General features: G+C 42.5%; 2 protein-coding genes across 5 annotated transcripts in view; one reads left to right on the top strand and one right to left on the bottom strand.

Annotated features, from left to right (window-relative positions):
• PIH1D2 (PIH1 domain containing 2) lies at positions 1 to 23,796 on the top strand. Of its 3 annotated transcripts, none has more exons than XM_004052127.5 (6): positions 1 to 254; positions 1,029 to 1,236; positions 2,442 to 2,565; positions 2,917 to 3,162; positions 3,499 to 3,764; positions 6,193 to 6,400. In XM_004052127.5, exons 2-6 carry the CDS (start codon positions 1,060 to 1,062, stop codon positions 6,325 to 6,327), a joined length of 948 nt encoding a protein of 315 aa, XP_004052175.1. In that variant the 5' UTR covers positions 1 to 254; positions 1,029 to 1,059; the 3' UTR covers positions 6,328 to 6,400. The 3 variants fall into 3 exon arrangements, with proteins under 3 accessions (XP_004052175.1, XP_055211483.1, XP_018892213.1); XM_055355508.2 differs by lacking the exon at positions 6,193 to 6,400 and adding an exon at positions 23,660 to 23,796 and having other exon boundaries at positions 127 to 254; XM_019036668.4 differs by having other exon boundaries at positions 170 to 304.
• Positions 9,969 to 24,612, bottom strand: part of DLAT (dihydrolipoamide S-acetyltransferase) — a 39,776-nt gene continuing 25,132 nt past the window's right edge. For both annotated transcript variants that reach the window (XM_004052120.5, XM_055355507.1), the window contains exons 12-14: positions 14,164 to 14,326; positions 13,055 to 13,191; positions 9,969 to 11,824 (exon numbers count right to left, since the gene is read on the bottom strand). In XM_004052120.5, the coding sequence (XP_004052168.4) occupies positions 11,695 to 11,824; positions 13,055 to 13,191; positions 14,164 to 14,326 (430 nt within the window). In that variant the 3' untranslated portion in view covers positions 9,969 to 11,694. The remainder of the gene's footprint in view (positions 11,825 to 13,054; positions 13,192 to 14,163; positions 14,327 to 24,612) is intronic.

Raw genomic sequence — 24,612 nt, 5'->3', positions numbered from 1 at the left:
AGAGACTCCCACAAGTGAGGGTTTTCAGGACACTCCAGAGGTTGACGGGTGCAGAAGGAAGGCGGGCGCTTTCCTGCAAGAGAAGTGGGTCAGGCCCAACTGAAAAGCAAGCCTGGCACCAGAAGGGGGACATTGCGGAACTAGATATGAAGAGACTTTTCTCCCTGAAGTTCCCCGGACCCAATTAGATGTTGTACCCAGGCTGGTTACCCTGGTAACAGGCGTCGCGGTTTGTCAAGGAACTGAGAGAAGAGGTGGGTTTGCCAACCTATAGAATGATTACCCGTTAGAACTGAGAGAAGAGGTGGGTTTGCAGACCTATGGAATGATTACCCATTAGTTAAGTTTCCCGTTTAGCGTAACCCTTACACAGTAGTTGAAGAATCTAAACCTCTTTTCCTCATTCTAAAGATGCTGTGGGACACCTCTCCAATGGGAGAAGAGGCTAAGGAGATTTATCTGAAGACGTAGAGAAGTGTCCCAGCCTCTCTATTAGCTTACTTAATCTCGCAATAATCCTATGGTAGAGGTATTATCGTCTTCATTTTGAACAGAACATTAATTGCTCAAGGTCACAGAGCTAGTGAGAGATAGAACTAAGACCAGAATCTAGGCATTCTGGCTCGCAAGTCCATGCTTTGAATTACTAAACTATACTGAGGATTAAGGAAGTCTCATGTGGCCCTCACCCCACACCACACCTCTGGCAATTTCAGAACTGGGGAGCCACCAGTCAGGTGTTGAAACAAGAAGATCAGGAAACCCAGACTTAAAATGATTACTCTGACTTGTCAGGGTCCGAGTAGAAGTAAGACCTTATCTGAGAGGACAATGTGAGAATTTAGGAAGAGGTACTAGATAATTAAAGAATAAGGAAAACATAAAGTGGTGCTGATCCACAACCTTTTAGACACAAATGCTGTCCTAACTTCACCAAAACAATTCCTGACCCATTCCACCTCCCCAAAGCAGAAATGAATCAATAATTACACAGACAGTTTTCTTCCTGAAGTCGTGTTTTTCCACAGGCTTAAGAAAATTATTCACCACTCATCAGTCATGGAGACATGCTCAAAGGGTCTGCTTACCCAAGTTACTCAGTTTTGGAACCTCCTAGATGATCTAGCTGAAAGTGACCCTGAGGGCTATGAGAAGTTTATTCAGCAGCAGCTGAAAGAAGGGAAACAGCTCTGTGCTGCCCCAGAACCACAGCTTTGTCTACAGACCAGGATTCTGGTATGTCAAGTTGGTGCCAGGGATGGGGAGGTCTTGAATGAAATGATCCCAGAATAACCAGAGAATACTTTACACTTAGGTATTGCTATTTTTTTTTTGTTTTTGTTTTTGTTTTTTTTGAGACAGAGTCTTGCTTTGTCACCCAGGCTGGAGTGCAATGGTGTGGTCTTGGCTGGCTGCAACCTCTGCCTCCCGGGTTTAAGCGATTCTCCTGCCTCAGCCTCCCAAGTAGCTGGGATTACAGGTGTGTACTACCATGCCCGGCTAATTTTTGTATTATTAGTAGAGATGGGGTTTCACCATGTTGGCCAGGCTGGTCTTGAACTCCTGACTTCAGGTGATCCACCTGACTCAGCCTCCCAAAGTGCTGGGATTACAGGCATGAGCTGCGCCTGGCGGACTTTTTTTTTTTTTTGAGATAGGGTCTTGCTGGCTCTGTCGCTCAAGCTGGAGTGCAGTGGCACAATCACAGCTCACAATCACAGCTCATTGCAGCCCAAGCGATCCTCCCACCTCAGCCCCCCAAGTAGCTGGGATCACAGGTGGGCATCACCACAACCGGCTAATTTTTAAATGATTTTTGTAGAGACAGGGTCTCCCTATGTTTTGCAGGCTAATCTCGAACTCCTAGGCCTCAAGCAACCCTCCTACCTCAGCCTCTCAAAGTACTAGGGTAACATACGTGAGCCACCACCCTGGTCTGGATTCCTAATTAAAAGCCAGCAGCCTTGGGGAAATCAAATAACAACAGTATAATCAAACGCAGTTTCAATACATGAAATGACTTACTTGGAGCCTAAAATTCTTTCATTCCTGTGGTGAGTGGCTTTTAGGATATTATTTTTTAAATGTTTTTGTTTTTGTTTTTTTGAGATGGAGTTTCACTCTCGTCACCCGGGCAGGAGTGCAATGGCATAATCTTGGCTCACTGCAACCTCCGCCTCCTGGGTTCAAGCGATTCTCCTGCCTCAGCCTCCCGAGTAGCTGGGATTACAGGTATCCACCACCACATCTGGCTAATTTTTGTATTTTTAGTAGAAACGGAGTTTCACCATGTTGGCCAGGCTGGTCTCAAATTCCTGACCTCAGGTGATCCGACCGCCTTGGACCCCCAAAGTGCTGGGATTACAGGCGTGAGCCACCATGCCCGGCCTTAAATGGTTTTAAACTAGGTTTTGAGATGTGCAAAATTATTTGCTTTCCAGAAACCAAAAGAAAAAATACTTTTTATCAACCTGTGTCAGTGGACAAGGATCCCAGCTCCCCAGTCAACCACTCATCCAGTACCTCTAACTGTTGGCAAACCAGAAGATACAACTGGGATAACAGGTACAAATAATTGAGAGAAAGCACACTGTAAAAATTTTATTAGGAATGGAAAAGATCTTACTTGGTTGAGAGCATTTCAAGTAAAATTCTTTATTTGTTGATAATATAATTACAATTAGTGTACCTTTATGCAAATTTAATACTGTTTAACTTTTGTAATAAGATGAGCTGTTTTAATCCATGCAAAAGTGCCAAGAAATGTCATAATTGCTGTAGCACTACTGTGATTACCTCTGAAAAATACAGGAATATTCTCTAGCTTTATCAGGAATATGGTTTAATATATTGCCTGACAGTATCATTAGTGCAACAATTTGTCTTCATTTCATACCCTTTCAATTACACACACAGATGCTTACACAGTCATTGATGTTGCCTACAATCCTGATGTTCTTCAGGCAGCAGAAAAGGACCAAGTGAAAAAAAATCAGTTAATTCAGATGGCCATGAAATGCATTGAGGAGAAATTCCAGTTCACCCTCTCACACTCTTACCATATTACCAAATTTAGAATAAAAGGAAGCATTCAAAGAATGAAACAAAATCTGATGGGAATCCAAACTGATTCCATAGATTTAAGAGAAAAAATGAGAAGGGGTAAGTTGATGATTGTAAATGGAAAATTAAACTGCTTTAAGATGTTTTTGGATCCTGTATACATTTTGCAAACTAGAAATCTCTATTTTAAAAGGTGAAAAACTTAAGATAGAAAAATGCAAATATTAAATATTAGAAATATCATATCCTTGATTTTTAAATCCTGAAAAATTTTCGATCAAATTCTTTGATTTAAGATTCTTTTGGCTTGATTCCCAAACTAATTTAACTGCAGCTTTATCTACCATCTCTACTAACACCACATATATTACAGCTCATAGTATTTTATGTTGTAGATTTATTTTTTATCTCCCCTCCACCCTTTTTTTCATAAAGAACTAACTCTTGGACAGATACGAAGCAGTACTATGAGCAATCCAGATCACTTTCCTCAACTGTTACTGCCAAAAGACCAAGTTTCAGGCAAAGCAGTGTGTCTGATAGAAGAGATTTCCAGTACTGAAATCCAGGTGGAGATGAAGATGCCAGCCTATGAACTAAAAATTGTGCATGATCACAGTGAGAAACCTCTGAAAATTGAGTTGAAAGTTGAATTACCTGGTATTAATTCTGTCTCTCTCTGTGACCTTAGTGTTTCTGAGGTAAGTTGAATAGATAACACTGTAAATTTGTATTGGCCAGCATTCACTAACATATATTATGCCACAGTAACAAACTACATAATTTCAGGGGCTTACAATGATTTGCTCAGGTTACCCGGTGAAGGAGCAATTCCCTTCTGAGATGTGCCATTCACATCTCAGCAAAGGCAAAATAGAAATGATCAAACCATGCAGTGGATCGTAATACTTCTACTCAGACATGACACTTCATGATATCACTTCTACTCACACTCCACTGGCCAAAGTAAGTCACAAGGCCAATTCTACATCAGTAGGACTGAGAAGTGTATTCTCACAGTCACAGGAAGTCATTTGGCAGGGTAAATGTACTATCCTCTTACAGAAGAGCAAATAGTTAGAGTCAGTCCTACAGTCTACCAGTCTACACTCTTGGTTGCAAATATTTGCTTCTTTCTGGAAGGAAAACACCTCCAATCCCAGTATCAGACTCCAAAGGACAGAATTTTGCTTCTCTTCCTCTTGAACCATGGACTAAGACATGTAAAAAAAGTTATGTACTCCCTCAGTCCCATCCGTCATGCAATGTGGAATGGGGAGAAGATAACCGTAATTAACCATCTCAATTCAGAAATGGGAAAAATAAGAGGCACACTGCAGTTACTCGTGCACAGCAATTCTGAAATCCTAGTAGGCAGACATTGTGAGGGCTCCTTTTCTGGAGGTAGAGGATGTTCTTACTTAGGTTCCTTGAGAAAGTTCTGTAATTACCTAGCTCCCCAGTTCCATTTTTTTCCACCACCTTTAGCTTCAGTCTTCAGGAAGATGTTTTCTTTTTTTTTCCCTTTCCCACTATCCACCTTGGCCACATCTGAAGAGTATTGGAGAATGTGCCATTCTTATATGCTAAGTAGCCTCTTCAGCCTGGTTCCTGCTCATGGAATCTTGGGGCTCAAAGGATCATTTTAAATTTTGAAGTCAGTTTCTTTTAGTCCAGGCTAGTAGCATTTTGATTCCAGTCAGTGATACCCATAATTCCTTTTTAGACATTGCCCATATTTCAAGACTTACCTGTCTCTTTAGACTTAATTGCTGTCATTTTAGCCAAATGTAAGGATTTACTGAAGTCTACCTTAATACAGTCAGAGGTTTTGGCTGGGTACGGTGACTCATGCCTGTAATCCTAGGACTTTGGGAGGCCGAGTGGGGGTGGATTGCCTGAGCTCAGGGGTTCGAGACCAGCCTGGGCAACATGGTGAAACCCTCTCTCTACTAAAATACAAAAAAAAATTAGCCGGGTGTGGTGGTGGGCGCCTGTAGTCCCAGCTATTCAGGAGGCTGAGGCAGGAGAACTGCTTGAACCCGGGAGGCAGAAGTTGCAGTGAGCCAAGATCGAGCCACTGCACTCCAGCCTGGGCAACAGAGCGAGACTCCGTCTCCCCCCCCAAAAAAAAAAACAAAAAAAAAAAACAAAAAAAATTCAGAGGTTTCAACAAAGAGCATAAACATTTAATCTTTGCCTCTATATTGCCTTAATCAGCTTGGTTGATAAAAGTAATTTCTCAATTTTATCCCTTACTTGCTGAAAATAAAAATTAGTTCCACTTTTCAGTCATTGAGTCTTGGAATCTGGGGGTTCTATAAAGTCCTTTTTACTTATTTATTTTGAGACAGAGTCTCACTCTATTGCCCAGGGTGGAGTGCAGTGGCACCATCTCAGCTTACTGCAACCTCTGCCTCCCAGGTTAAAGCGATTCTCCTGCCTCAGCCTCCTGAGTAGCTGGGATTACAGGCATGTGCCACCAAGCCTGACTAATTTTTGTATTTTTAGTAGAGACGGGGTTTTGCCATGTTGCCCAGGTTGGTCTCGAACTCCTGGCCTCAAGTGATCCACCTGCCCTCAGCCTCCCAAAGTGCTGGGATTACAGGTGTGAGCCACCGCACTCAGCCAATTCCCTTTTAATTTGACTTGCAAAATGGTCCATTCTAAGCTCATCTTTCTTGTAATACGCTGTTAAATGTAGTGAACAGAACCAACACATTACCAACCATCTATTTTCCCACTTCTTCACCTAAAGCCACAAATCAACTAGGCACAGAGTATTTGTCATCCAAATTACTGTGATAGTTTCACTAAAGGCTTCATCATTATGAAACATGGATCACTATCTTTCCAGGCTCCAATAAGTTTCCTTGCTGTTTGCTGGTCAGCCACATAATTTAGGATGGCAACACTCTACTGTGGTACTGTATCAGTTAACATGTGATGTAGTGAGCAGCAGTAACCACCTTAAAATCTAAGGGATTTACAACAGTAATTTTTTGCTCATTCCAAGTCACATGGCAACAAATGGGATCTTTTTATGGCAAAGGAGTGAATAACTGGGAACAATAAGTTAGTATCGCAAATTTTAAGCTGGAAATAAATCTCTTGGTTTATTATTCTTAGGATGATTTATTGATTGAAGTATCTGAGAAGTACAGATTACATCTGAATCTTCCAAAACTTATTGATACTGAAATGACCACAGCAAAATTTATCAAAGAAAAATCCACGCTAATCATCACAATGCCTTTGGTGTAAAAGAAGAGCATCCTATGTTTTGGGTTTTCAGTGCTAAAGTCATGTGAATTAAAGGACCTTCATTTTGGCTAAAGAGGTAGTAGTTTATCTTAAACACCAATTCCATTATTTTCTAAGTTCATTTTGACTGAGATTTTCTCTTCACCTGTTATGTCAAATGTGTGTATATATATATATATATTTTTTTTTTTTTTTTTTTTTTTTGAGACGGAGTCTCGCTCTTGTTGCCCAGGCTGGAGTGCAGTGGCACGATCTCAGCTCACTGCAACCTCCGCCTCACGGGCTCAAGCGATTCTGCCTCAGCCTCCCGAGTAGCTGGGATTACAGGCATGCACCACCACGCCCGGCTATTTTTTTGTATTTTTAGTAGAGACGGGGTTTCACCATGTTGACTAGGCTGGTCTTGAACTCCTGACCTCAGGTGATCCACCTGCCTCGGCCTCCCAAAGTGCTGGGATTACAGGCATGAGACACCACGCCTGGCCATGTCTTATATTTTTTAACTCACTTCTTCTCAAATAAACATCAACCAGAATTAAAAACTATTGCTATGACACACTTGTTTTAAAAATATCTTAAGTAACTTATAATTTGGGAAAATTCTAATTGTTTCCAAGTAACAAGTGAGAACTCTTGGTTTACTGCTTGAAAAAGTCTCTAGTAAATTTTTCTATCAGGAAGAAATTCCAGACTGTGCAAGAAGTTTTTTATTACCAGGATGGGCCATATCAGTGAGTCTCCTCCAACAATAAAAATACAGGGTCAAATATAATATTTGAGCCTATTTAACCTCTGTACTTCATTGAGACTGAGTCTCACTGTGTTGCCCAGGCTGGAGTGCAGTGGCACAATCTCGGCTCACTACAACCTTCGCCTCCCAGGTTCAAGTGATCCTCCTGTCTCATCCTCCTTAGTAGCTGGGATCACAGGCATGTGCCACCACGCCTAGCTAGTTTTTGCATTTTTAGTAGAGAAAGGGTTTCACCATGTTGGCCAGGCTGGTCTTGAACTCCTGACCTCAAGTGATCCATCTGCCTCAGCCTCGCAAAGTGCTGGGATTACAGACGTGAGCCATGGCGCTCAGCCCCTAACCTCTGTACTTCAGTTAAACAACTCGCCAGGAGACCCAGCTACCCAGCCAGACATTTTAGTATCAGATATAGACTTGTCGATAGATTGGATACAATTACATAGTAACAGCAAACAAAATATATCTTTTTTTTTTTTTGAGATGGAATCTTGCTTTGTTGCCCAAGCTGGAATGCAGTGGCGCAATCTCAGCTCACTGAAACCTCCACCTCCTGGGTTCAAGCGTTTCTCCTGCCTCAGCCTCCCGAGTAGCTGGGATTACAGGCACGCGCAACCGCCCCTAGCTACTTTTTGTATACTTAGTAAAGACAGGGTTTCTCCATGTTGGCCAGGCTGGTTTCGAACTGACCTCAGGTGATACGCCTGCCTTGTACTCCCAAAGTGCTGACATTACAGGTGTAAGCCACCACGCCCGGCCTGCAAAATATATCTCATATTTGAACAAAAAAAGTAGTTGACATTGGGACAAGTGCTTTTCCCCTAAAGAAATGATCAGAAGTACAAAAGTGATGTACTTTCAACTATCATTCATCTCTTCTAAGCTCTGAAATACAAAGGTACCAATTATCCAATTTATACATCAAGTAAGCTATATGCAGACTTTAAATATCCCTTAATTATCTTTTCTAGATACAAGTTTCCTTTAATTATCCTTGTAATAAAGTTTCTAGTTCAACATGCAGGCCAAAGTTCTTACTACTTTTAAAACTTTTTAACTATAGAAACTAATGTTGTATAACAGAAATAACTGATACATGACATTTAAAAGCAAATATAATTTTTTTTTTTTTTAACAGAATCTCGCTCTGTCACCCAGGCTGGAGTGCAGTGGCGCGATCTTGGCTCACTGCAACCTCTGCCCCCTACCCCTGCCCCATCTGAGGTTCAAGTGATTCTCCTGCCTCAGCCTCCCCAGTAGCTGGGATTACAGGCGACTGCCACCACACCCAGCTAAATTTTGCATTTTCAGTAGATACTGGGTCTCATCATGTTGGCCAGGCTGGTCTTAAACTCCTGACCTCAAGTGATCTGCCCGCCTCGGCCTCCCAACGTGTTGGGATTACAGGCGTGAGCCACTGGGCCTAGCCTAAAAGCAAATATAATTTTCTTAAGCCTGGTCTGGATTTTTGTTTTTTTTTTCCTTGCCTCAGATCTCCTTTTTGAAGGCCTGGCCTGGATTTAAATTCTACTAGCAACAGGATAATTTATCTCCTGAAAAATTTCTGGAACTGTATCATGTCCTAAAATTAACAAACGTATTCTCACCCCTCAAAAAAACTGAGTGCCTTCACCTTATCTTTACTCCTACAAAATCACTACCAAAATGTATTTCCTAAAAACTCCTAACCACATAGAATTGAATCTCTACCCTTGCACTCAGCACTTAGATGCTACTTACATCAGTATCTGTGTTTGTATACTCATTAAAATGCACATCAAGACCTAATATACTTAAAGTGGTAAAATTTACATTCTAGTTATTTTCCAAAATATTCTCACTCATTTTGTATTAATAAAAACAGCTCTATCTTCCCCTCCCTACAAAAAACAAAATGGGGCCCAGTAAGGGCATTAACTAATAATGAACTATGGACTGGTTTAAATTGGAATCTTACCGAGATTTCTTTTTCTCAAAATTAGAAATTTGGAGGCTGGGAGCGGTGGCTCAGCTGTAATCCCAGCCCTTTGGGAGGCTGAGGTGGGCGGATCACAAGGTCAGGAGATAGAGACCATCCTGGCTAACACGGTGAAACCCTGTCTCTAATAAAAATGCAAAAAATTAGCTGGGCATGGTGGCAGGCACCTGTAATCTCAGCTACTCAGGAGACTGAGGCAGGAGAATCACTTGTACCCAGAAGGCAGAGGTTGCAGTGAGCTGATATTGCGCCACTGGACTCCAGCCTGGGCGACACAGTGAGACTCCATCTCAAAAAAAAAAAAAGGAAGAAAAAAAAAGAAATTTGGAGACCAGATTTTTCTACAGACTTCATTTTTAGATCACATACCAGTAGTGATGATGATTTCCCCATGTATTCCAGGACTTGTGCATTACACATGATGAACATTCCTCCTATCTCTCTAACGTGCTAGTTTACTCCTTTCTAGACCATGCCTTGGGATACCCTAACTTCACAATCACAAGCTTCAGAATTGGAAATAAATCACCTAACAGAACCAGACCACACTTTCCATCTTGATAATAAGTGCCACCACACCCCAACATGGGGTGCTTCAGGAACTCTTTGAGCTTAAAAGTGTTAGATTATATTCTCCTAAATGCAGTCCATATTTTGCCAATTATATAAACTCAAAATTTATCTGTATTGAGAGCTTATACATACATGGCTGTCCCTAGATCTAAATAATTTAAATGTGAAAATAATTACCAACAGATCAAAAATTAAACCAGACATATTGAAGATTTATACTTTAATTTTTAAATAATCACATACGAACCAAAAACACTACTTCTAACTTTTTTCTTTCAGTTCTGGTAAGAGACTGAATCCAGATTTAGATTATAGCTCAGATTAATTTTTAACTCAACAATGTTTATTAGAAGGCAACTGTTTTTATTTTTTTTCAAGGGAACAACAGAACCACAAGCATTAGCGAAAGATGAATTATCTTTGAAGTTTTGAATGTTTGAACCAGATTTGGATCATATTGATGATGGTCCCTTGTGATAAGCTTGTTTCTTTTGGATAATCTTCAACCTAAAATTACTAATTACTGAAAAATCAGATTAATGTATTGTTTTAATAATAATACAGCAAGGTAAAAGTCTGTGTGGAATATATGGAGTGTCACTTGTGCACCATGTAATAATGAATATTTAGAAACAGATTCAACACTGAAACACTTAAAGCAAATTTCAGGGGCTAACTCCACATATTACATATACCAGGAAGCACTGGTCAGATTCATTTTAAGTAGTCATAAATAATTTCAAACGTTTATTAAAACACATAAATATTAATAGAAAGTCTGGAATTGTGATAATGTTCCCAATTCATTTTTATAATCCAGAATATCACCTCCTTCCTTCCTTCCAAAAGAAAGGCAAAATCTAACAAAATAGAAAAAAGTATTTAGGCCAATAAGGTAGCAACCTAGTTAATTTTTTCTCTCCAACAGTATTTTAGGGCTTTCTTATTTTACATGAGACGATGCTGGAGTAGAAGGACACAGAACACTTTTTTACACACATTTAACTTTTTTACTTTATCAAAGTAGAAATTACCATTTTGTTTTTGGCATTTTTAAGCACTCTAAAATGTTTACCAATGTACCCCTCCTTTTCAGACAGGATTTGGGATAAATGGACTTTGGCACATATCTAACTCTAGTAACAATATTTTACATATGTACACTTATTCCATATATATTCCTTAGTTATTTGATAGCATTTTCCACAGTGGAGTCATAAATTCTGTTCATTAGGTTCATTTACAATGAACTACCAGTTAATCTTAGAAAATTTTAGTTTCACAACTTCTGTTAAATTATATTAAGAATGTTTCTTTTTTGGAGGTAACTGTTTAATTCTGTACTCAAAATTACACATTTGTTTAAATAAATATCCACACAAATTCTCATTTACATCAAGTAGCTGGTTTATATTTAGATTATCTCAAGTAGGGGGGAACAACCATGTGTAGGAATTCATAGAAAAATAAACAATCAGCTGAAGAGGTCTAAGAAAATGCTGACTTTTAAAATTTCACTTATTTTCCTTGAAGTTTTCTACCCTTCCCATTGATGATAAACCAAGATCATGTAATGGAAAATTTCAAACCAGGGCTAAATTCTAAAGTAAAGCTTCAATTCAAGCCCTTCCCCCAAGAGAATTAATTTTCCTGATTTCTCTTTCTCTCACATCTAAGGAGAACATTTTAGGCAGTTAAATTTCAGAACTTCAAGGTTTCATCAGGGTCACCTTTATGTACTTGTCTTTAGGGAACCACAATTCTACCTATCGTACATTTCCTAGAGGAAGTACTTATCACCAAAAGGCTAGGCAAGGCCACATACATGTCCCTTAATTAGGAGTACAGAGCTAAAAATCTGGTGTCCGATTATTAAATGTGCACAATATTTGGGTGTAATCGGCATTTTAAAAATTCAGTAATGCCCGTTATAAATAACTTATCTGGACAGACTCAATAATAAAAATAACTGGTTAAAATAAAAAGAACCACCTGTTTAATAACATATAAATAGCTTGTTAAGAATGAATCAGTGTGACCTGGGAGAGTTTAGAAATTCTTGAGTTAGTTACAACAACATAGTGATAGGTTTTTCAAGGTACTTTCTAAACTCAGCAAGCCACTGGGCTCCAACTGCTCCATCCACCACCCGGTGATCACAACTGAGTGTAACAGACATCATGCTAGCCACATCAAACCTAGAAAAAGATAAAGACATTTTAGATATTCTGAAAGAAAAGACTGCATTTCAGCGAGTGCCACCCAAATGCTCACTCCTACCCTATAATCCCAACCAGGTAATATTTCCTATCTACTCTTCCAGTCTCCTATACCTTTAGCTCAAATTTATAGCTTGAAGAAACAGACCAGATACCTGGAGTATGGGTGGGCAATGGGCCAAATCCTGTCCTCTGCCTGTTTTTATTAGGTAAAGATTTACTGCAATTCATTTGTCTTGTTTATGCCTCCCTTCATACTACAATGGCAGAGTATTTGCAACAACGGCCATATGTCCCAGAAAGCCTAAAATACTTACCATACAACTAAAAAAAAGCATGCTGACTCCTCACCTAGAATAAATAAGGCTTTCCACCTCAAATAGGACTAACTGCATTTAGTAAAGTTGCTGCCTTGAAGAATTTCATATTTTATATATATATATAATTTTATTTGAAGACACAATATAGCATGCCAATAACTATATATAAAACTGAGACTCTGGCCAGGCACACTGGCTCATTCCTGTAATCCCAGCACTTTGGAAGGCTGAGGTGAGCAGATCATTTGAGGTCAGGATCAAGACCAGCCTGGCCTACATGGTGAAACAACATGTCTACTAAAAATACAAAAATTAGCCAAGTGTGGTAGTACACGCCTGTAATCCCAGCTATAGCTACTTGGGAGGCTGAGGCAGGAGAATTATTTGAACCTGGGAGGCAGAGATTGCAGTGAGCCGAGATGGCACCACTGCACTTCCGCCTGGGTGACAGGGTGAGTTAGACTCCATCTCAAACAAACAAACAAAAAAAACACTGATACTCAAAAACAGGTATGGTTGACCCTCCATATATCCATGGGTTCCGAATCCATAGATTCAACCAACCATGGATCAAAATATCCATAAAGTAAACAATTCCACAAATTTCCAGTAAGCACAACTTGAATTTGCTGCACACCGGGCACTACACTGGATCCATGTGAATGAAGTGCTGTTTAGGTATTGTATTATTATAAGTCAAGAATAAAGTATACAGAATAATGTGTGTAGGTTATATGCAAATACTACACCATATCATATCAGGGACTTGAGCATTGTGGATTACGATATTTGAGGGGGTTCCTGGAGCCAATCCCCTGAGGATACCACAGGACAAGTGTACAGTGTAATAAAAATTAGCTTACGACTTCCCCTCCATTTTGGCACTTACCCTTTTTCATTATCTGCAGGGACCAGTTTATCCTCTGAAGCACCAATTGCCAAAATACATGCTTGAGGTGGGTTAATAATAGCAGAGAAATTCTTAATTCCAAACATTCCTAAATTGGAGATCGTAAAAGTGCCACCCTAGAGGAAAAAAATATTAAAAATAAATTATATTGTTTGTCAACATAAATCAGAAAACTTGACAAATGTTCTGTGAAAAGACCTTAAGCTAAAAAGGTGCAAGGTCTTAAGAAAGGCCTGAATGGAATACACATTACTGAAGATATATAACCATTACAATATGAACAAAAATGTCAGCTGGAACATGTCTTATTTTCAAACAATGTCTTCTTTTGCATATATGATTGAATTTTACTTTATTTTCAGAACAGTGTGTCAATAAGAGTTACGTGGCAGGCCAGGCACAGTGGCTCACACCTGTAATCCCAGCACTTCGAGAGGGTGAGGCGGGTGGATCATTTGAGGTCAGGAGTTTGAAACCAGCCTGGCCAACATGGTGAAACCCCGACTCTACTAAAAACATACACACACACACAAAATTAGTCAGGTGCAGTGGTGCATGCCTGTAATACCAGCTACTCAGGAGGCAGAGGCAGGAGAATTGCTTGAACCTGGGAGGTGGAGGTTGCAGTGAGCCAAGATTGCACCATTGCACTCCAACCTGGGTGACAAGAGTGAGACTCTGTTTCAAAAAAGAATTACGCTGGGCGTGGTGGCTCATGCCTGTAATCCCAGCACTTTGGGAGGCTGAGGCAGGCGGATCACAAGGTCAGGAGATCGAGACCATCCTGGCCAACATGGTGAAAACCAGTCTCTACTAAAAATACAAAAAACTAGCCAGGGTGGTGACGGGCACCTGTAGTCCCAGCTACTTGGGAGGCTAAGGCAGGAGAATGCCGTGAACCCGGGAGGCGGAGCTTGCAGTGAGCCAAGATCATGCCACTGCACTCCAGCCTGGGTGAGAGGGAGAGACTCCGTCTCAAAAAAAAAAAAAAAAAATTACGTGACAGAATCAAAAGGTGAAAAATGCAATGAATGCATTATGCAAACCTTAAAAATAACATAATTAGAAAGCAATAATTAATACCCTACCTGGAATTCATGTGGCTGTAGTTTACCCTCTCTTGCTTTGGTTGCTAAAGAAACAACATCATTAGCAATGGTTTCCACTCCTTTTATATGTGCATTAAACACAATAGGTGTGATGAGTCCTGCAGGAGTACTGACCGCAACACTGACATCAACAACATGATTTCTGTTTAAAAAGAAAAATAAATATAATAAAAAATCGTGTTTATTAAGAGCCTATGTGCCAGGTTAAGCAAGAATATTTATATTTACTTCAAAAATTTTTTGAACCAATGTGTGTTATTGTTCAGCCAAAGACAAAAATTAAGATGTCTATCCTAATTTTTACATTTTGCTGTGCCCTCTCCTTGACTTGTAGTTATTAAAAATCAAAGAGAGGTCCGGGAACGGTGGCTCATGCCTGTAATCCCAACACTTTGGGAGGCTGAGGTGGGCGGATCACTTGAAGTCAGTAGTTTGAGACCAGCCTGGCCAACATGGCGAAACTCTGTCTCTACCAAAAATACAAAAGTTAGCTGGGCATGGTGGTGCACACCTGTAGTCCCAGCTACTCAGGAGGCTGAGGCAGGAGAACCACTTGAACCTGGGAGGTGGAGGTTGCAGTGAGCTGAGATCACACCACTGCACTCCAGCCTGGGCAGCAGAGCGAGACTCCATCCCCCAACGCTGCCCCGCCCCTGCCCCTGACCCCACCGCCTGCCAAGAAAAAAAAAAAAAAAAGAATGAGAAATGTGTCAGCAGCAGTAGGTTGGTTTCGCACATATCGTCTAACATCCCCTGCCGTCTGCCTTGACCGACACATGAATGCAGCTGAAAGAAAACCCCACCAATCAGAACTCCTTGGATTTTGAGTGGAGTACATTGGCTGCAGTTGAGTCTCTGCAAGTAGTTTGAGCAGATGAAAGGAAGAGTGAAGGGAAAGAACTGCATTGTAGCAAGAAATAGGAGTGCTCAGGATACATGGGTGGTGGTACCTCAGAAGAACGTAAAAGTAAGGGTTCCCAATCTTTTTTTTTTTTTTACACAATATCAGATCTTCTGTTATCAAGGAGTCCCAATCTTTTCTACAGAAGGTGTCCCTATGCATCTGGATCTTATCTCAGAATACCTTTTTAACACTGAAAATACTCAAATTACTAGAAAAAAAGAAACTATACTGAAATCCAGTTTTCAAACGGTTCAAAAGCAAAATTATGACAAATGTGCTTCTGTATTCACTCAATAATAGGATCTTGTTGCAGGTCTAATAATGGCTATCATTTTGAAGCAGGGATGAACAAAATAACATTTTGAGATATATACAACTACAATGTGATATGAAAATAACTGATTTTTATTGGTCACCAGACACAAGTACTGTTAACATTTGATCTGTTCTCTACATTTATAAAAGGAAGAAATGCTAAATGTTGGTAGAAAAAAAAAAAAAGGTGATTCCCGCCCCCACCCTCCTCCCGCCGCCGCCGCCGCCCCCCCCCACCCCCGCTCCAACTGAAGTTCACAAGCTCATGGATTCATGGATTTTATCCATGGTCTCCTTGGGGTCTGCGTAAGGGCCCCTGCTAGTGTTCTGCAATCGAGAAAAAGTTAAGGCTTCAAACAAAGGCACAGCTCTGCCTCCAAAGAACTCCAGCTCTTTCTAGGCACAAGCTCCAAAAAGATCAGTGGGTACCAAATCCCCCAATTTGCCTAAGTTGGCTAGAGCAGGATTTTGTCACTTGCAAACAAACACAGGAACCTGCTCTAATAAAAATACCGTGTATGACTCATTAATTACCACACGACTCTAGCCAAGGTATCACACAGCAAATACTGCTTTCTTGATTAAATTATTACAATATTGCTTGTTCAATCATCTTCCCTTTGAGAGAGTAAGGACAATATTCCCTATATTGTTCACCACTGAATCCAGTAAACAGTACATGTTAAATAAATGTTGAATGGGTGTATGAACAAGTAAATGAATGGTGTTTGGTTAGAATTAACAGACAACCTCAATTTCTTCATCTAAGTATAGAAATATCTTGATATTCCAGGTTCAGTTCCAGACCACCAAAATAATATTGCAATAAAGCGAGCCACATGAATTTTCTGATCTCCTAGTACATACAAAAGTTATGCTTAACACTACACTGTTGTCTACTAAGAGTGCAATAGCATTGTGACTAACAAAAAACCAATGTATATACCTTAATTTAAAAATACTTTATTGCTAAAATATGCTAAAAATCACCTGAACTTTTAGTGAATTTTAATTTTTTTGCTGGTAGATCTTGCCTTGATGTTGATGGCTGCCAACTGATGAGGGATATCAATTATCTTAGCTGTATCTTCTGAATAATTTGCTGCTTCACCCTGTACTTTTATATTATTATGGCCTCCTTTCCTTCAACCTCATGAGCCAACCTCTGCTAGCCTCAAACTTCCGTTACGCAGCTTCCTCACCTCTATCAGCCTTCAAAGAATTGAAGAGAGTTAGGGCCTTGCTCTGAATTAAGCTTTGGCTTAAGGGAATGCTGTACCTGGTTTAATCTTTTATCTAGACCACTCAAAACTTTCTCCGTATCAGCAACAAGGCTGTTTCACTTTCTTATCATTCATGTGTTCACCAGGATAGTACTTTTCATTTCTTTCAAGAGCTTTTTCTTTGTATTCACAAGTTGGCTGTTTGGCACAAGAGGCCTAGCTTTCAACCTGTCTTGGCTTTTGACATGCCTTACTCATTGAGCTTAATCATTTCTAGCTTTTGATTTAAAGTAAGAGACATGAAAGTCTTCCTTTCACTGAAGCACTCAGAGGCCATTGTAGAGTTACTAATTGGCCTGATTTCAGTTTTATTGTGTCTCATGGAATAGGGAGGCCCAAGGAGAGGGAAAGAGACAGAGGAACAGCTGGTTGATAATTCTATCAATTCTATCAACCAGTCAGAACACATGCAAAATTTATCAATGAAGTTTGCCATCTTATATGGGCATGGTTCATGGGGCATCGAAACAATTACAATGGTAACATCAAAGATCCTTGATCACAGGTCACCATAACAGATATAATAATAAAGTTTGAAATACTCTAGGAATTGCCAAAATGTGACACAGAGACAGGAAGTGAGCACATGCTGTTGGAAAAATGGTGCCATCAACTTGCTTGACAGAGGGTTGCCACAAGCCTTCAATTTATAAAAAAGCACAATAAATCAAAGTGCAATAAAGCGAGATACTCTCACAAGTAGATGGTTCTCACTTCACACCCACACGGTAACAAATATTGATGAGGACATAGAGAAACTGGAACACTTATGCACTATTGGTGGGAAGGTAAAATGGTGCAACCACTTTGAAAAATAATGTAGAAGTTTCTCTAAAAATTAAACATAATTTTACCCTATGACTCAGGTATTCCACTCCTAGGAATCTACTGAAGAGAAATAAAAATATATGTCCACACAAATAATTGTATGTAAATACTCATAGTAGCATCATTCATAATAGCAAAAAACTGGAAAACATGTTAACTGGTGAATGATAAAGAGGTATATTGATACAATTAAACACTATACAGCACTAAAAAAGAATAAACTACAGATACATGTTACAACATAGATGAGTCTCAAAAACATTTCGTTAAGTGAAAGAAAGCAGATGCAAAAGAGCACATATTTTATGACTCCATTTCTATAAAAGGTCTAGAAAATACAAATCTATAGACTCAAGCACTATAACAGATTGCCCAGGGGCTGAAGGTGAAAATAAGAATTTACTATAAATGAGCATGAGTGATCTTTTGGGGGTGATGAAAATTTCTAAAATTAGATTGTGGTAAAGACTGTGTAATTCTGCACCTTTAACAAAAATCAAGAAATTGTACACTTAAGAGCAGGTACATTTTATGATACGTAAAATGGCAAATTAAATGTTAAAAAGTGTCTACATACGGCCAGGCACGGTGGCTCATGCTGTAATCCCAGCACTTTGGGAGGCCGAGGCAGGCAGATCACAAAGTCAAGAGATTGAGACCAGTCTGGCCAACATGGTGAAACCCCATCTCTACTAAAAATACAAAAATTAGCTGGGCATGGTGGCATGTGCCTGTAGTCCCAGCTACTCGGGAGGCTGAGGCAGGAGAATCGCTTGAATCAGGGAGGTGGAGGTTGCAATGAGCTGAGATAGCACCATTGCACTCCAGCCTGGCAACAGAGCGAGACTCCACCTCAAAAACAAAAAAAGTGTCTATATGTTGGCACAGAGGAGAATTAAAGGAATATTAAAAAAAAAATTCCTGCCCTCTCCCTCTCCCGTCTCCCTCTTTCCACGGTCTCCCTCTGATGCCGAGCCGAAGCTGGACTGTACTGCTGCCATCTCGGCTCACTGCAACCTCCCTGCCTGATTCTCCTGCCTCAGCCTGCCGAGTGCCTGCGGTTGCGGGCGCGCGCCGCCACACCTGACTGGTTTTCGTGTTTTTTTGGTGGAGACAGGGTTTCGCTGTGTTGGCCGGGCTGGTCTCCAGCTCCTAACCGCGAGTGATCCGCCAGCTTCGGCCTCCCGAGGTGCCGGGATTGCAGACGGAGTCTCGTTCACTCAGTGCTCAATGGTGCCCAGGCTGGAGTGCAGTGGCGTGATCTCGGCTCGCTACAGCCACCTCCCAGCCGCCTGCCTCGGCCTCCCAAAGAGCCGAGATTACAGCCTCTGCCCGGCCGCCACCCCGTCTGGGAAGTGAGGAGCGTCTCTGCCTGGCCGCCCATCGTCTGGGATGTGAGGAGCCCCTCTGCCTGGCTGCCCAGTCTGGAAAGTGAGGAGCGTCTCTGCCCGGCCGCCATCCCATCTAGGAAGCGAGGAGCGCCTCTTCCCCGCCGCCATCCCATCTGGGAAGTGAGGAGCGTCTCTGCCCGGCCGCCCATCGTCTGAGATGTGGGGGGCGCCTCTGCCCCGCCGCCCCGTCTGGGATGTGAGGAGCGCCTCTGCTGGGCTGCAACCCCGTCTGGGAGGTGAGGAGCGTCTCTGCCCGGCCGCCCCTTCTGAGAAGTGAGGAGACCCTCTGCCTGGCAACCGCCCCATCTGAGAAGTGAGGAGCTCCTCCGCCCGGCAGCCGCCCCGTCTGAGAAGTGAGGAGCCCCTCCGTCCGGCAGCCACCCCGTCTGGGAAGTGAGGAGCGTCTCCGCCCGGCAGCCACCCCGTCCGGGAGGGAGGTGGGGGTCAGCCCCCGCCAGGCCAGCCGCCCCGTCCGGGAGGGAGGTGGGGTTGTCAGCCCCCCGCCCGGCCAGCCGCCCCGTCCGGGAGGGAGGTGGGGTTGTCAGCCCCCCGCCCGGCCAGCCGCCCCGTCCGGGAGGTGAGGGGCGCCTCTGCCCGGCCGCCCCTACTGGGAAGTGAGGAGCCCCTCTGCCCGGCCAGCCGCCCCGTCCGGGAGGGAGGTCGGGGGGACAGCCCCCCGCCCGGCCAGCCGCCCCGTCCGGGAGGGAGGTGGGGGGGTCAGCCCCCCGCCTGGCCAGCCGCCCCGTCCGGGAGGTGAGGGGCGCCTCTGCCTGGCCGCCCCTACTGGGAAGTGAGGAGCCCCTCTGCCCAGCCAGCCGCCCTGTCCGGGAGGGAGGTGGGGGGGTCAGCCCCCCGCCCGGCCAGCCGCCCCGTCCAGGAGGTGAGGGGCGCCTCTGCCCGGCCGCCCCTACGGGGAAGTGAGGAGCCCCTCTGCCCGGCCAGCCGCCCGGTCCAGGAGGGAGGTGGGGGGGGGGTCAGCCCCCCGCCCGGCCAGCTGCCCCATCCGGGAGGTGAGGGGCGCTTCTGCCCGGCCGCCTCTACTGGGAAGTGAGGAGCCCCTCTGCCCGGCCACGACCCTGTCTGGGAGGTGTGCCCAGCAGCTCATTGGGGACGGGCCATGATGACAATGGCGGTTTTGTGGAATAGAAAGGCGGGAAGGGTGGGGAAAAGATTGAGAAATCGGATGGTTGCCGGGTCTGTGTGGAGAGAAGTAGACATGGGAGACTTTTCATTTTGTTCTGTACCAAGAAAAATTCTTCTGCCTTGGGATCCTGTTGATCTGTTACCTTACCCCCAACCCCCAACCCTGTGCTCTCTGAAACACGTGCTGTGTCCACTCAGGGTTAAATGGATTAAGGGCGGTGCAAGATGTGCTTTGTTAAACAGATGCTTGAAGGCAGCATGCTCGTTAAGAGTCATCACCACTCCCTAATCTCAAGTACCCAGGGACACAAACACTGCGGAAGGCCGCAGGGTCCTCTGCCTAGGAAAACCAGAGACCTTTGTTCACTTGTTTATCTGCTGACCTTCCCTCCACTATTGTCCTATGACCCTGCCAAATCCCCCTCTGCGAGTAACACTCAAGAATGATCAATAAAAAATAAATAAATTAAAAAAAATAATAAATATTTTCTGTCAAAAAAAAAAAATTCCTGCCTCTTATCTAGATTTTAAGTATCCTGTATTTATATTTAAGGAATATAAATTCCTTGAATGTTTGCTGCTGTGACGATCATCACGGTGGCCATAGCACGGAAAAGGAATGCATCTAAAAGCAAGGAACGGGAAAGCCCAAACAGCATCCTAGAAGGAGAGAACTGAAAGGTATGTTCAGTAACAGTGGCTAACTCAGAATGGCACAAGAAGAGGGGTTTAGAGAGGAGCAATAGTTGAATATAGGCCTTGGCCGGGCGCGGTGGCTCACGCCTGTAATCCCAGCACTTTGGGAGGCCAAGGCAGGCAGACCACAATGTCAGGAGATCGAGACCATCCTGGCTAACATGGTGAAACCCCATCTCTACTAAAAATACAAAAAAATTAGCCGGGCGTGGTGGTGCACACCTGTAGTCCCAGCTACTCGGGAGGCTGAGGCAGGAGAATGGCATGAACCCACGAGGCGGAGGTTGCAGTGAGCTGAGATTGCGCCACTGCACTCCAGCCTGGGCGACAGAGCAACTCAAAAAAAAAAAAAAAAAAAAAAATAGGCCTTGACTGAATTATGGAAGACTGTCAATGCCTTAAGCAAGCCATTTCTGCCAGGCTCCAGAAACCTCTCCACGAGTAAGTAATATGAATAATGCTGAAAACAGGAAGACTAAAGTCTGTTTAGTGGGATGAATGGTGGCCCTCCAAAAGATAAGTCTTTGTCCTAATCCCTGGAACCTATCAGTGTGACCTTATTTGGAAAAAGGTCTCTGAAGGTATAATTAGGATCCTGAGATAAGATCATCCTATATTATCTGAGTGGCCCTAAATCCAATGCCAACTGTCCTCTTAAGAGAAGAGAAAATACAGACACAGAGGAGAAGGCCATGTAAAGATGGAAGAAGAGACTGGAGTTATGCAACCACAAACCACTAAATGCCTAGAGCCACCAGAACTGGAAAAGGCAAGGAAGGATTCTTCTCTATAGTCTTTGGAGGGAACGCATTGCCCCTGCTGAAACCCTGATTTCAGACTTGTTTCCCGAACTGTGAGAGAATAAATTTGTTTTAATCCATCAACTTTGTGGTCATTAATAATGGCAGCCCTGGAAAACTATACAGTTTATAAAGAATATTAGATGTCCAGATTTTCTCCAAATGAAGAATGACCAAGGAAAAGTTAGAACAAAGAGTTTACCCAATAGGTTTGATCAGATTGAGAAATGGTTTAATGGTTTCTGAATCTCCTCTCCTCACTTGTGGAGTTTCAGAAAGAATTCACATATACAAAGAAAACTAGCCTTCCCTAAAGCAATTATTAAAATCAATTAGGTTAGCATTCATGGTATCATACATGTCTTAGTCATACACAATCACTGTCACAGGCATTCAAATATTAACACTGGACACACACACATACTCTAAAACAATTAACCAAATATAGATTTATATTTATTTATTATTATTATTATTTGAAACGCAGTCTTGCTCTGTTGCTCAGGCTGGAGTGCAGTGGCGCGTGCGATCCCAGCTCACTGCAACCTCCGCCTCCCAGGTTCAAGCAATTCTCCTGTCTCAGCCTCCTGATTAGCTGGGACTACAGGCACGCACCACCATACCTAGCTAATTTTTTTTTTTTGTATTTTTAGCAGAGACAGGGTTTCACCATGTTGGCCAGGCTGATCTCGAACGCTTGACCTCAGGCGATCCACCTGCCTTGGCCTCCCAAAGTGCTGGGATTACAGGTGTGAGCCACCATGCCCGGCCCCAAATATAGATTTAATCCAAATTTGTGCTATAATCAATTTGGGAAGATGGTGTTATGTGTGTGTATGTAGGAAGGGCATAACAAAGGTACCTTTTTTTTTCCTCTCTAGTCCCAAGACTGGAGCTAAAGCTAAATATTAATGTTCTTTAACGGGGAGTCAGTCAACAAAGTAAAATAAATGAAAAACTCATAAAAGGCAACAGAAAAATGTTATTTGGAAATCTGCAGGTAAATAAATACCAGAAGAAACAATAGTTTAAAAGCTGTGTTTAAGGGCTGGGCATGGTAGCTCACACCTGTGATCCCAGCACTTTGGGAGGCCAAGGTGGGCGGCTCACAAGGTCAGGAGTTCAAGACCAGTCTGGCCAATATGGTGAAACCCCATATCTACTAAAACTACAAAAAAATTACCTGGGAGTGGTGGTGCATGCCTGTAATCCCAGCTACTCAGGAGGCTGAGGTAGGAGAATTGCTTGAACTCGGGAGGCGGAGGTTGCAGTGAGCCAAGATCACGCCACTGCACTCTAGCCTAGGCAACAGAGAGACACTCTGTCACAAAAACAAAACATAAAAAACAAAAACAAAAAACAAACAGTTGTGTTTGCCTCCTGGGAACTGACCTCAGATTAAGGGTTAGAACAAGTCACTCTTAAGCCATGGAGCAGTATTCTAACCTAAATTTAATATTTATTAGAAAAATATTTTTTTGAGACACAGTTTTGCTCTTATCACCCAGGCTGGACTGCAATGGCACAATCTCGGCTCACTGCAACCTCCACCTCCTGGGTTCAAGCAATTCTCCTGCCTCAGCTTCCCAAGTAGCTGAGATTACAGGCATGCACCACCACGCCCAGCTAATTTTTGTATTTTTAGTAGAGATGGGGTTTCACATGTTGGCCAGGTTGGTCTCGAACTCCTGACCTCAAGTGATCCACCTGCCTCGGCCTCTCAAAGTGCTGAGATTACAGGTGTGAGCCCGGCCCTAAAATATTAATAAATATTAGTAAGTGTGGTATAATATATACTTGGTCTTTGTCCTCATGTTGCCAGTTCCTGTCATAGAGCCCCTAGAACTGGAATTTCCTGAGAGATAGGAGTATGTTTTGTTATTTATAATGAGCCCCTTATATAATAAGCTCCATGATGGATACTTAGGGTGGGATCCCTAAGTAACCTCGGGATGGGGCCAGTCACTGGAAGGGTCAAAATGACTAGAGGATTAGAGAGTTGGAACTTTTAGCTCTACCCACGGACCTAAGGGAAAGGGGAGGGAGATGTAGGCTGGAGATCCTGGAGATCAAACTCTACAAAGACTTTTTTTTTCCTTTCCTTTTTCTCCCCAGCCCCCTCTATCAAGACCCTTCAACAAGATTTAATGAGCTTCCAGTTGCTGAACTGTGGAAGTGCTGGAAGGGTGGTATGCCCAGAAAGGACATGGAAGCTCTGCACCACCCCACCTCAAACCTTGCCCTAGCCATCTCTTCATCTGGTGTTCATCCATATCCTTTGTAATATCCTTTATAATAAACATAAAGTGTTTCCCCAAGTTCTGTGAATTGTCCTAGCAAGTTAATCAAACCCAAGGAAGAGGTCACAGCAACAAGTTTGTAGCCAGTCAGTTACAAGTATGAGTGGCCTACACTTTTGACTGGCATCTAAAGTGAGGGCAGTCTTGTAGGACTGAGCCCTCAATCTTTGGGATCTGACACTATCTACAGGTAGACAGCACCAGAATTGAATTAAATTGAATTAGAGGAATTCACTGCAGAATTAATTGCTTGGTTGGTGTGTGGGGAAACCCTCCCCACCCCTGCCTCTACTCATCTGGTCACAGAAGCGGTGCTGTGACTGTGTGACAGCAAAGTACAAAGGAAAAAAGTTTGTTTTTTTCCTTTCAGAATAACATAGAAGCATCTACACAGCAAGAAACGAACAGGCTTAGGAGTCAGAATCTTGGTTCTAATCACAGTCCTAACACTAATTTATTAACTCAGGGCAAGTTACTTAACTCACGGAGTCTGTTTCTTCATCTAGAAATGGAAGTGAAAGCACTTAAATCATAAGGTCGTCATGAGAATTGAATGAGATAAAAGAGACACACTGAGTATCATACTACTCTATACCATTGTATTATTAACAATTACTAGTTCTAATTTTGCCCGTAAAGTTCAGGAGAATGAAAATCATCTGTTTAACCCTGCTTTGTGACAGTCATTATCAACTTAATTACACATATTTGTTCACTAATCTCCCTTTTCTGAACTCATACAAAGAATCTATAGCCTTTACTAGCTAA

This window comes from Gorilla gorilla, chromosome 9, assembly GCF_029281585.2.
Source record: "Gorilla gorilla gorilla isolate KB3781 chromosome 9, NHGRI_mGorGor1-v2.1_pri, whole genome shotgun sequence".
Taxonomy (NCBI): Eukaryota; Metazoa; Chordata; class Mammalia; order Primates; family Hominidae; genus Gorilla; species Gorilla gorilla.
This window is presented reverse-complemented; position numbering and strand designations above follow the sequence as displayed.

Excerpts from the sequence above, each read along its gene's own strand:
- PIH1D2 (XM_004052127.5), top strand. The coding sequence starts at position 1,060 with ATGGAGACATGCTCAAAGGGTCTGCTTACCCAAGTTACTCAGTTTTGG. Across the intron at positions 3,163-3,498 it reads AAGAGAAAAAATGAGAAGGG|AACTAACTCTTGGACAGATA; the intron begins GTAAGTTGATGA and ends TTTTTCATAAAG. Across the intron at positions 3,765-6,192 it reads GTGACCTTAGTGTTTCTGAG|GATGATTTATTGATTGAAGT; the intron begins GTAAGTTGAATA and ends TATTATTCTTAG.